Raw genomic sequence first — 13,785 nt, forward strand, 5'->3', positions numbered from 1 at the left:
GTACAAATTAAATTTACACCAAAAAAGTTTTGAAAATATTTCAAGTGCACCGAGAGTACTGGTGTTTCAGTTGTTTTAAAAAAATATATATATAATATATATTAATTAAAATCAACGGTTAAAATAACTGAAATATCGATATTTTCGATGCACTTGAAATTTTTTCAAAGGTTTTAAATCTATAACCAATAAAATTAAATTTAAAACTGTCCTCTAAAGCTTCTAATAATAACAAAAATGATCACGCCAATTCGCATTCACCAGGTAACTACGAACAAAGCGGATATGGACTGACGTGGATATATCATAGACATATTGGTCATGGGGGCATTTTGGATGTACTACTACTGCCAACTCCTTCCTATCCATTTTCCCATAATTTCTCCAATATATATATATATTAAATATTTAAATTAAATTACACACACTTTCCATATGCATTCTTCCAAAAAAGCGAACAAAAATCTACCACCAAAGTTTGGTCGCGTTGTATAAATACTGGAACGCATGGTTCCGTGTTTGAATTGCCATATGCAAAGGCATTGATCAGAGCTTATCTTTTTTTACTTCAGATCCTGGGCTTCCTCCTTCTGCTAATTACCCTTCCTACCCTATTAATCTGAACTACCTACCACCATGATTCGAAGAGCTCTATGCTTCCCCAGTTTCATCAGGAAATCGCTGCTTATTCCACCCGTTATTTCTCCTTATTCTAATTCTTCCTCCAAGGTTTTCTTTCTATCATTCTTAGCTTCTATTAGTTTCTTTATTCTTTTTTCCCGCTGTTTTTTCGTTTGTGATCTATTTGTCATTCAATTGTGATGCTGCTGCATGTGTAGTGTTAATGTTATATTGCCAACGAGTAATAGCTCAAATGGATGAAAACTAATTTTATATAAAGTTAATAATAAAAAATTATTAATTAAAAATTTAATTAAATTAATTAATTTTACATAAAATTGACTACATTCAATTTTCACCTTTATTATAGTTCATTGATAACAATTCATCAATCTCTTTCTCTCTCTATTGTTTGCTTTTCCGTTATTCGACATGCAAGCTTATCTTTGCTTCTTCTTTCCTCGGTTCCTCACTCCGTTTCGTGACTCATCGTGATGGTGTCAGTTTTAATCTATTATATATGATATATCTTATTTCTATTTAAAAATTCTATTGTGCAATAATTGAATTTTTCTTCTTTTTTTTTTTTTAAATAGCCCTTATATAATGTCTTTGTCAAATAAATAGATAACGTTGAAAATTTGACTAAACGTATTTATGATAGAACCTAATTCAACTGACTAACTAATTACTTCCTAAACCATAATTTACAAGATTAAGATGTGTACTTTAATATGAAACTAAATACTAATAAAGATGTTGGACTATTTTCTTCTCATAATCTCATTATTTCTACAAAGTTGAAAAAGTGACATGTTTTCTATTACTGAAAAAATATAATGTGAAAATATTAATAAAAAATTATTGATGATTATTTAACTAAGAGAATTAAATACAATGGTATTCTAATAATTTTAACCATTGATCTCAATTATAAAAAATATATATAATATATATTAATTAAAATCAGAGATTAAAATTATTAAAATACGGTGTTAGTACATTTGAAAACTTTTCAATACATTATGTCACGAGACTCACCACGTGTCATGTTGGGTCACTCTTTTCGTATTTTCTACACATCTCTACTCTGTATAAGAGTAAACCCCAAATAAGAACCTGTGGAACACAGCATGCAACGTATGTGCGTGTATTGAAGCATTTATCCTTCTTAACATAATCATTTTTCATATGTAACTACAAAATTACACTGTATGTATCAGATCGGAGCTTACAATGGGTATGCATCTCAGACGTCTTCTCTTGAAGTTCCGGACTCGGCACCTTACAGGTGAATGAATAGAATACATAGATATAATGGTTATAGTGCTACATAATATAAGGAAACAATAATGAAGTCGTGGTGGTGGGTGTGGATTTTGATTGATGAAGGGAAAATGATGAGTATGCTGATGTGGACTGGGATAACCTTGGATTTGGACTAATGCCAACTGATTACATGTATGTAAACAAATGTGGTGCGGGGCAGCATTTTGGACATGGACAACTCAATCCTTATGGCAACATTCACCTTAGCCCATCAGCTGCTGTCTTAAATTATGGCCAGGTATATTATAGAGGAATGCTATGGGCCAGTAAGTTTGGTGTTTTGTAATCATCAATTGACTATCAATAGTGTTTTTAATGGTGTGAGATTACATCTAATGGTGAGAGATCACTCACTTTTATTTTAATGGTTAAGTGCTGGCTACAAAACACAAAAATTGCTGGCCCCTAGACTTTCTCTTTATAATAATAATAATTTGATGCTTCTAGATTTGTTGTAGCGGTGGCATGGTTAGTGGGGTAAGGTAACAATAATTAAGTATGTGGGGGTAATTGTATTGTATGCAGGGGTTATTCGAAGGCACGAAAGCATACAGAAAAGAGAACGGGCAGCTGCTTCTGTTCCGTCCAGAACAAAATGCCATTCGGATGAAGAGTGGCGCACAAAGAATGTGCATGGAAGCCCCTTCCGTTGACCAATTTGTCAACGCTTTGAAACAAACTGCTTTGGCTAATAAGCGCTGGGTATGTATGTATCTATGTAGTTAGTTTTTAAACTCATCTATGTTAACAGCGTGCTGATTTAACACGTTAACCAGTGGTGAATGTTATTCTACCTTCTTTAAACTAATATGTAAGTTACCCTCTCTGATGTGTCATATTTTAATTGGGTATTTATTTTAACCTGAGTTACCTTCTCCATTTTTCATCGTTGGGCCTCCCAAACATCACGATCTCATTGGGATTTCGTTTTCTCTTTCCAAATCATTGTTCTAAAAAAGGTACTTCAACTCTCTCTAATTGCGTTTACTCCTTCTGATCGTCATTACGCCTCCCAAGTATCACCGTTTCATTGGATGTCTTATTTTCTCTTCCCAAATCATTCTTTTAAAAAAGGTACTCCAACTCTCTCTAATTGCATTTAGTCCTCCCCACTCTTTTGTCATCGTCGTTGTGCTTCCTAAGTATCACCGTCTTATTGGGTGTTCCATTTTCTTCTGTTAGGTTGTCACCGTCTTTCAAGATATTATTAACTCTCATAAGATTAAAGTAACTCAGGTTAAAATAAACATCCAATTAAAATATGACACATTAGAAAAGATAACTTACATGTTACTTTAAAAATGACAGGATACACAAAATATACGTATTTCTTTTTCACTAATAACACTCATAAAATAACATCCTTTTATTTTATCGAACACAATAAATTAATGTGCCAAATTAGCACGCTGTTAATGTTAATTTATCCTTATAAATTTAGGAATTTAATTTAAGTCAATTGAAATTTTATAGACCAATTTAAGTGCGATTGCCAAAATTGAGTATTAACTTTTTGTACTACATTTGAAATTTGACATAGTTGGAATGATGAATGAATGATAATGATGATGATTGATGAGCAGGTTCCTCCTCCGGGGAAAGGATCGTTGTACCTTAGGCCTCTGCTTATAGGAAGCGGTGCGGTTTTGGGTTTGGCTCCAGCACCTGAATACACTTTCCTCATATATGCTTCCCCTGTCCGCAACTATTTCAAAGTCATTCATCAACTCTACTACTTCTTAGTTCTTACAATTACTTCAATATTCCGAATAAAATTTTATATGTATGTATTAATATTGGTTGAGCAGGAGGGCTCTGCACCACTCAACTTGTACGTGGAGGAGAATTTTGATCGTGCTTCTCGCCGCGGCACCGGCAGCGTTAAAACCATTTCTAATTATGCCCCTGTACGTACGTGCACCCCAATGGACTCGTTCCTCTGTTTTTTCTTTGTGTCTAGAATTCAAAAGCATGTAATAAAGGAGCATTTAGTAGCATGAATTATATGGAATGTAGGTATTGATGGCGCAACTTAGAGCCAAGAAGAATGGATTTTCGGATGTGTTGTATCTGGACTCAGCCACCAAGAAGAATCTAGAGGAGGTTTCTTCTTGTAACATTTTTATTGCCAAGGTATTTAACTAATTTTAACGTAAAAATCTTCATTATTTGATCAATAATAAAGCATGCAACTTGCTTATTAATTAGTATATTGAATGAATGAATGATATTAGGGAAGATGCATCTCAACACCTGGTACTAATGGAACCATTCTTGCTGGAATCACGAGAAAAAGCGTCATTGAACTTGCCCGTGATCACGGCTATGAGGTACAAGAGCGTGCTGTAGCTGTGGATGAATTAATGGAGGCTGATGAGGTTTTCTGCACGGGAACTGCTGTTGGTGTTGCTCCAGTCGGAGCCATCACATACCAAAATACAAGGTAGCACAAAAATAATATAGTATAACTACTCTATACTCTCTTTATTTTGGAACAAGCACGTATATACAGTGAATACCCACCCGGTTCCTGACAATTATCTCGAAAGGACAACGAGGTTTCCAAAATAAAAAATATCCAATCTGGTTCCTGATATATTTTTTGGGACTGATTAGCTCCTGTGACAAAAAAAAGTAATATTGACTTTTTTTTTGACATAGAGGTCTCGTTGTCCTTTCAAGATAATTATCAGGGCCGAGTTGATTTTTTTCTTTTGTCAAAGACCTCGTTGTCTTTCGAGGTAATTGTCAGGAGCTGTTTTGGATTTTTCTCTGTGATCTATGTCAAGTTTTTTTTGTCCCTCAAAAATTGTTTTTAATGTGTATGTAGGATGGAATATAAAACGGGCTCTGGAACTATTTGTCAAGAGCTGTATAATACCCTTTTGGGAATTCAAACGGGTGCTATTGAAGATAAGAAGGGATGGATCATTGAAATTGGGTGAATTCTTTTTGCTTTAATAATTTACCAATTTGTCATTAAACAAATCTATTACTATTGTGATAATCATGATGTTCATAATCAAGAAGTGTGTATTATGTACATTGTTATACACACAATATACCCACTGCCACCCCTACTTGTGAGTGTCCTTCTTTATTCATTTGGTATTAATTCTTTATATTTCAACTACTACAACTGAGAGATCTTTTTTAGCTATGAATATTGTGAAGAATAACTCAGAAACAAAATGAAAGATAAATTTCTTGCTAATTGTCTTTTAATTATATTAAAAAAATTTGTTAAAAAAATTGACACAGATTCTATTATCGATGAATTTTATGATACGAAAAATCGACCACTTCGTTAATAAAAAATACATACATATTTTTTGTATTTTAAAATATATTATATATCGGTATATTTTTGTAATACATTTTACATTATATAATTTTTGCATAATTTTTTAATATTATATATGTTATTGGCCCCAATGATAATATTTGGAGATCCGTCCCTACTTTTGTCTATAAAAATATCTTTTAGATATTTAAAATTTCAGTGAATTCTTTTATGTATAGTTTTGTCTATTTTTTTTTTCAAATAAACTACATATAAACCACATACTTATGTGAGTCATATATTTATTGGTGTGTACTAAACTCTTATGTACAACATAACTTATGTCCCATTTCTAGTACTGCTACATATGGAAATTCAAACATGGTTGGTTACCTTGATTTTCACTCTTAATATAGAACTGTACGGCCCTGTGTCAAAGTCAAAGTAACCTTCAATCCTACTATAATCTTGTGTTGGACCACCAAGGACGAACCTAGCGGCCGAAATACACGCAACCCATGTATCTGAAATCATGGTAGAAACTCAGGTGCAGTCGACTTTACGTGAAGTTAATACTTGAGAGCCGTTAGATGAAAATTTAATCAAATCAGTCAAATCATTTAACGGTTCTCAAGTATCAACTTCACTTGAAGTCGACTTCACCTGAATTTTTACCTGAAACCATAGATAACGAACCAGCTAACAAAATTTATATGTCAAACGATTCTCTGCTTGCTTGCATATATATCATGCATAAACATGCATTTTGCTTTGGACACATACAATAATCTTTTAATTTCTTATTGTTATATATCTATATATTATTGTATTAGAATACTGATGATAAGTTGAGATAAAAGATAATGAAGCCTGGAGAGGAGTTGGCTTCAGCTGTATACTTACTACCGAGGAATTTAATGTAATTATTATTTTTCAAAGACGTAGGTCAAATCAAGCGTGGAAATTACAGCACATAATATATGAATCCTGCCCTACTTAGCAGCACAATTATTTGTCCTTACTCTCCAATTATTTTATTAATGCCATCATTATTATATTGTTATTACAAGAGCTTGCTTCTAATCTCCGCTAAACCATATTTTCGGGATTGTTAGCCATGTCTTTTCAAACTTCTTTCCAAATTTTTTTCTCAATCTCGTCCTTCCCTTTAACTAGCTGGTTACACATCTTTTTTGACTTCGTCATTGTTTTATGTTTTGAAACATGCATGATCGTTAATGATGAATTATATATATAATCATGGATTAGGATGTCAATAAAGAGCTCAAAGAAGACAAATCCGGGGCAACAACCACTTATAATTACATGGCTCGCTAGTATTTAGATAGTCTGTGAAGCACTAATAATCATAGAAAAATACTAGGAGTCAACATGTTTTGTGATTTGTAGCTATCAGTTAATTATTATTAATATTTTTAATTATATAAAATTATATCTAATGATATAAAATTAATTCATATTAATATTTTAACATTTGATTTAATAATAAAATGACGTATATATTGTTGTAAGTTCATTATATAATATTAGAATATTTTATTACACTTTAATTTCTCCCTTCTTGCGAACCTACATATGACTTTTTGAGTTTTGACTTTTGCTTCAGTAAGTAGTATAGGGTTAGGAGGTGCAGATTTTTATAAGGTTTCACCTTTGATATCTTTTCTTTCTTCATAGAATTCATATTTGCTGCTTCTTTTTTTATGTCCTCATTTTGAATTTGTTTTGTTAGAATATAATTCATCATAATTGATCCTAATTATATTCTAATTGCTGCTCTGATATCATGTTAGAAATAAAAGTTTAAATTGGAGAAATAATGGTATATTATTGAGTGTGTTTAAATTGTTTGTTTGAAGTGATACAATATAAAAAAGTATTTATAGGTACTAAGAGAATCGTAATAATAAAGTCGTAATCTCCTATAATAAATATTCAGATATACTAAATAATACTAATTGGTCATAATTAATCCTAATTATATTCTAACATGTTTATTAACTGTAATGGGTGCCTCGGTCGTCACGGCGTTCTCTTGTTGCGTTGTTGGTCATTTGTTCACCAACCAAAAGGAGAAGAAAAAGAAAAATAACCTAATAGCTTCAAATTTTCAACATAATTTCAATGTCACTAGTGCCCTGCCTCTCTCTTTTATTTGCTTCTAGAATCTCTAAATTTAGAACAATCAGATGGATTTGATAGTTAGTATAATAAATTTCAACATCATGCATATCATGGAATATAATGCACATTGTTATTCTAATTTCTTCACTTGGATGAAGTTTGGTTAGTGAATTACTGACCCTAGCTAGGAAAAGCTAGTCATCCAAGTTAATTAACAAAACACATTTTTTTTGTATAATAATTTTTATTTTTTTATTAAATATACGATAAAAAAATAAAAAAAAAGTTCAATTTTTATACCATTAAAAAAGTGTTTGCAAAGCATGATTTCTTGTATTAATTAATTGTCTATTCCGGTCTCCTTTCACATGTGTATGTGGTTGTACTTGTACATCATTTCTTGTACATACTTATTTTCTGTATATTATACGGTTACGCCAATACTATTCATCTACCAATTAATGATGTGCCTTTCGAAGTCTATATATCTTTTTATCTTTTTCGAAGGGTTATGCTAAATAACCAATAATTTTCTTGAACAACATGAATAATGGATTTTAAAATTGGTCCAATTCAAGTAAAACACATTACGTAGTGAATTAAACATGTGAACACCTAGTAAATTGGACATAAATTAAACATTGATATATCTATTGTTCACATTGTTTAATATTTTCATTATCTATCTATACTTTTTCTTCTCGAAACTACTGCTTTGAAAATAATAATCAGTATATGAAATTCATGGAGAAAAAAAATGTTAAACATAGAATGATATCCTTCTTACGAGAGTTAGAGATATAATTATTTATGTTGTATTTTCGTATCAATTTATATTTCATAACATGTTGTCAGTGCTTTATGTCTAAAAAATCTAAAATTCGATCATTAGTGAACTCAAAAAATAAAAAAAATAGTATAAAACAAATAAATAAAAATCTGTATAAAAACTAAGCAAATCCGAAAAAATACTCTTGTTTAAGGAAAAAAAATTGTTAGAAATATAATTATTTATGTTGTTTTATTTTTTTTATTAGTTTAAATTTTTGAAAAAAATAGTTTCCTGACATAAAAAATTAATAATTTATTCGCATATATCCCTTCACACCATTTTAATACATTTCTAATCAAGTTTTTTGTTGTCACTTTTGTGTTTTTTGAGAAACTTTTTAAGAAAAAAAAAAAGAGTGTAATGTTTTAAAACACGAGGTGCAGCATAATTTTAGTTTATTACTAGTTAATTATTCCCCACGTTATTAATAATAATGAGATCATTATTGAATAATTAATTGTAGTACTATAAATAAATATAGCAATACTCTAATACTGATAAGATAAAGTAGTGTGGCAGATAATGTAAGAGCGGAGAGTAGACTACTAGAGTTGAAAAAAAAATGTGGAAGAATAACTGATGATATTCGGGTGTGAGAAAGACAAGAAGAACAATCCTTATTCCCTGTTCTGGCAATACTAGAATTCTGGAATTTTCTGTTTACAATATATATGTTTTTATTTATTTATTTTCTGCCACACACCGTACTACCCCTCCTCTTCATATATATTACAGGAGGCTCACTTCCTGGAATGATGCTTATCCGCCCCCAGTTTTACATACAGCGATTAGTTAACAATAATTAAACACTTGATTATTAATTATCTGTTTCTGATCTAATTAAGAAGGAAGATCAGATCATCAGATCAGATGGGTAGGGCACCTTGCTGTGACAAAGCAAACGTGAAGAAAGGGCCATGGTCCCCAGAAGAAGATTCCAAACTCAAATCCTACATCGAACAACACGGCACTGGTGGCAACTGGATTGCTTTGCCCCAAAAGATCGGTATTGTTTTTAATTTGTTTCAGTTTCTTTCTGCTCAGAAGAACAGCTTAGTTTTGAATTTTAAACTTTTTCATGAGCTTCTGAAAGTGATTGATTCAATACTTAGCTTAAAATAAATGTTGAAGGTAGTGGCTAAAAACACGTTAGTGCAATGAAAAAAATTAAAAATTATTGTTTCTTGTAAACGTGATTTTATGAACAAAATTATTTCTGTGTTTACAGAGAAGAAAATTAGCCAAACAAAAAATTGAAACTTTCAAAAAGGTCTAACATGCTTTTTCCCTTTTACGAAACACATCCTTTGTATGTCAGGGCTTAAGCGATGTGGCAAGAGTTGCCGTCTGCGGTGGCTCAACTACCTTCGCCCTAATCTCAAGCACGGTGGCTTCTCCGAAGAAGAAGACAACATCATTTGCAGCCTCTATGTTACTATTGGAAGCAGGTACACTCAATTTAATTAATTAATTAATTCTTAGTTTGAAGAAGATGAACCCTAATTTTGTTGTGTGTATGTATAGGTGGTCGGTGATTGCAGCTCAGTTGCCTGGAAGAACAGACAACGACATAAAGAACTATTGGAACACCAAGCTCAAGAAGAAGCTTCTGGGAAAACACCGCACTAATAATAACAAAGAGCACCACCAACAACCACGTTCTAGAAAGCAAGCATCAACAACCAATAATACTAGTGTTACCGGGGATTTTTCATCATCATCATCATCATCTGCTACTGCTACTTATTGGTCACACATGCATATGCCTATGCTGCCACTACCACCACCACCACCACCATTACCACCGTTGCCATACGCAGAAGATAATAATAGTAACAATGAAGGGCCCAGTTTCAACGACCAAGACTCTCTCAGAAAACTTCTTATCAAGCTCGGAGGAAGATTCTCCAACAACAATTTTAGTGAGGATTATCAGCCACCACCACTTGATGATGGGGTCATCATGAATTTTCATCAATTCCCTTCTTATGAAGAAGAACAAATTCATTGTCATCATAATATTGGTTCATCATCTGGTTGCATGAATAATAATTATCCACAAAGGTTAGATGGATTGGAGTTCTTTTACGGAGAGGAAATGGCTGTAACTAATGATGAGAAGATAATAGAAACTGGTGGTGCTTCTAATAATAATAACACCACACTGATTTATCCTCCTCTTCATGAAGATTTCAGCTACCGCACCCCGCAATAGCACCATATCCATGTACATTTTTTTTCTTTTTCTTTTTTTTTTTCCTTTCAATTTGCTATGAACTTGAACTACTATAGCCATTTGAAGAAAAAGGGAAAGTTCGTTTTGATTCCCTTATTATACATATAGTAAACTTACTTCGTTTATATATATATGTCTTCTCTCTTTTGTGGCATTTTCGCCCAACGCATTTTATCCTATATTGTTTTGTTGTGTATCAGTTGGTTGTAATATTTACGGAGAATCATTAATTAATTTGAAACTCGTAGTTTTTATGTTCTTTATTTGTGGAATTTTCGCAGCATATGGAACAGAATTGAAGTACAAATACTGTTTAAATCTGAGACTTGGGTTATATTTCCCCAGAATGAAGTACGTAACTCACTTATTTTACCACATCTGCGTATGTAATTGGTTGGATATATATAAGAATTTGTCCGGAAAAGTTGACTATAGCTGTTACTTGTTAATTGTTACTACTAGCTTCAAACATTTATGATTTATTATTAGGAAGCTAATTAGGGCCTAGGGGCACTAGCAGGGAACACCAGTGGATAATGTGTGAAACATGCATATATATATATATATATATAAATTCTTTCTATTATTATATATATATATATATATATATACATATATATGAGAAATTCTCCACATACAAGCATTTTTTTTATACAAATCTTTACAAGTCATCTATATTAACACGCTTCGAACTGTTTTCACTGCAACTCTTTCTTCTTTTTGCTGCACGTTCTTCTTCCTCTTCCTCTTCTTCTTTTCTTTCGTTTCTTGCCTTCTTTTTCTCCTTCTTCAACCGTTACTACACGGTTTCACTGCACCTTCTTCTTCTTGCTGCACATTCTTCTTCCTCTTCTTCTTCTTCTTTTCTTTTGTTGCTTGCCTTCTCTTTCTCCTTCTTCATTTACGTGCTTTTCTCTCTGTTTTCTTTCTTTGTTATTCTCAATTTCCATTGTTTTTTGATATCAAACTCTGAAATCGTTTTTGAAAAAGAAGAAACAGCAGAAGATGAGGAGGAGAAAGAGAAAGAGTTCTGAATTATGCATAAGGTATACTTCAACGAATTTTGGGTGTATTTCTTAAATCCTTTGGGTGTAGTTTTTGTAATCATTTGGGTGTATTTCTGTAATCCTTTGGGTGTATTTCTGAAGTTCCATTATCTTCAAAACGATTTCAAAGCTTGTTTTCAGAAACCATGAAAATTGAAAAAAAAAACGAAGAAGAAGAGGAAGAGGAAGAGGAAGAGGAAGAGGAAGAGAAAGAGTCGTTCATAATACATGGTGAGTGTAACGCTTTAAAAACAGAAAACGGTTGAATAACGGATTAAAATACTCGTATGTGTAGCAACTTGTAAGACTTGTAAGTCAAAAAGACTTGTATGTGTAGCATGCCTATATATATATAACCAAAAATCAATTGTATGGTCATGCATTTATGCGCTCAAGGTTGAAAGATCTTGATCTAGTAATAGTGATACTTTTTAGCTTTGCAATGCATATGCTAATAAATATGAGTATATTGTCGTAGTCTCTCTTTTAGGGGACTTGTAATAAATTTGCTAAGTATATATAGTTGGATAATTAAACGGTAAATTCCATTATGTATATGTTAATGGTGATTACAGTAATTTTTTTTATTTAAATTATTTAAATATTTTATTTATTGAAATATGTAATATATAGAAGATTTACGATTTTACACTTATATTATATATCTCGAATATACAGAATAAAAAAACAATTAAACATAAAATTTGGATATTGTACGTGTATCCAAAATGTGTTGCAAGTTAAAAAAAAATTTCGTATTGAAAAGGTTACCCATTAACCCATTACATTATTAACCCATTATAAGTATTAAAATATGATAATCTGAATCTATCTATTGTAGCAATTACCTTTCATTTTTCTTCTCAAATTATTCAAGGAGTTTCAGTAAAAGAATCCTTAGCTTCAAAGGTTTTAAGGTTTTGTACTATCCAGTTCTTCCAAGCGAGAATTACAGCAAGAGCAGTGTTTGTCTTCTAACTGGGTCTTCTCTTCAGCGCCTCTATAAGCTTCATCTAACGCCTACAGAAATCTTCAGAGCCGTTGAAGGTGAGAAAATTTTCAAATTCAGTTTTTTTCCAAATTTCTCTTGCAAGTTTATAGTCTAATATGCAATGACTTACCATCTCTCCTAATTCTTGGCACATTGGACAGACGTCCTCGATCGTCAGCAACCTACTGTGTAATCGGTGTCGGACAAGCAGACCACCGTGGAGAACTTTTCAGAGAAAGGCTTTGACCTTTGATGGACACGTTCCCACAAGCTATTCCAGACTCTCTTCTCTCTGCACACTTTTGGGAGTTGTTGGATTGGAGGGTGAGAAAATCTGAAAGCAGTGCGGTACCCAGAAGCCACCGAGTATTGTCCGTTTCGTTCCCACTTCCAGGTAATGTTATCTTCTCCATCTTCTGAAATAGATGTTTGTAGGATCTCATCAGTAGCAATATCGGTTCTGAATATGGTTTTAACTGATTCTTTTGGCCATTGCCTGGAGTTATTGATGAGTTGATTTACCCATACCATATTTGGATTGTGATTGTTTTGCTAGTAGTTTGAAATAGGATTAAACTTCCTTAGTCATGGGTCTTCAAATATTCTAATCCGGTTGCCTCTTCCCACCTTCTATTCGATTTCTTCCTACAGAATTCTCCTTCTGTCTAGTAGACTTCTTCAAGCCCATGATGACTGCTGACCTGTTGGGGCTTGTAGAAAAGAGGAATATTTAAAATATCTGCTTTTGTAGATTTTGCTTATTAGGGACTCAGGCTTGGTAAGAATCTTCTAGCTTTGCTTAGCTAGCATAGCTAAATTGAACGCTTTAAGATCCTTAAAACCTAGCCCCCCATACTTCTTCTCTCTATAAATTATATCCCATCTCACCCATTGTAGCCTCCTTTCTGAGTCTCTCTAACCCCACCAGAAATTCAAAATCTTCTTTTGTATTTCCTCAAGCAATGAATCAGGGAGCTTAAAACAACTCAATGTATAAATAGGCACTATAGTAGCTACCGCCTTCACCAAAACTTCTCTGCCACTAACGGATAGGAGAGATCTCTTCTATGTTTGCAGCTTCCTTTCCACCTTTTCTTTAATAAAATTAAAAGTCTGCCTCTTAAATCTATGTACAACTATTGGAAGTCCCAGGTAGTTATTCTGTCTGCCCACATGTGGAATTTGTAGAGATTTAGTTAGGGCATCTCTAATCTATGTTAGAGTGTTTTTGCTAAAGAATACTGAAGACTTCGAGAAGTTAATAAGTTGCCCACTAACTTTCCTATAGTCTTCCAAAATCTT

At 32.5% G+C, this 13,785-nt stretch overlaps 2 protein-coding genes across 3 annotated transcripts; both read left to right on the forward strand.

The window, feature by feature from the left end:
• LOC107606337 (branched-chain-amino-acid aminotransferase 2, chloroplastic) lies at window positions 418-4,991 on the forward strand. 2 transcript variants are annotated; one of them, XM_016308389.2, is made up of 9 exons: window positions 422-729; window positions 1,845-1,912; window positions 2,014-2,188; window positions 2,476-2,652; window positions 3,534-3,665; window positions 3,759-3,857; window positions 3,967-4,083; window positions 4,185-4,393; window positions 4,781-4,991. In XM_016308389.2, the coding sequence occupies exons 1-9, from the start codon at window positions 637-639 to the stop codon at window positions 4,893-4,895; spliced, it is 1,185 nt and encodes a 394-aa protein (XP_016163875.1). In that variant the 5' UTR covers window positions 422-636; the 3' UTR covers window positions 4,896-4,991. The 2 variants fall into 2 exon arrangements, with proteins under 2 accessions (XP_016163874.1, XP_016163875.1); XM_016308388.2 differs by having other exon boundaries at window positions 418-729; window positions 3,534-3,857.
• Window positions 8,713-10,709, forward strand: LOC107606338 (transcription factor RAX3). The gene is made up of 3 exons (XM_016308390.2): window positions 8,713-9,216; window positions 9,529-9,658; window positions 9,735-10,709. Exons 1-3 carry the CDS (start codon window positions 9,081-9,083, stop codon window positions 10,423-10,425), a joined length of 957 nt encoding a protein of 318 aa, XP_016163876.1. The 5' UTR covers window positions 8,713-9,080; the 3' UTR covers window positions 10,426-10,709.

Source organism: Arachis ipaensis, chromosome B07 (assembly GCF_000816755.2).
Source record: "Arachis ipaensis cultivar K30076 chromosome B07, Araip1.1, whole genome shotgun sequence".
Classification (NCBI taxonomy): Eukaryota; Viridiplantae; Streptophyta; class Magnoliopsida; order Fabales; family Fabaceae; genus Arachis; species Arachis ipaensis.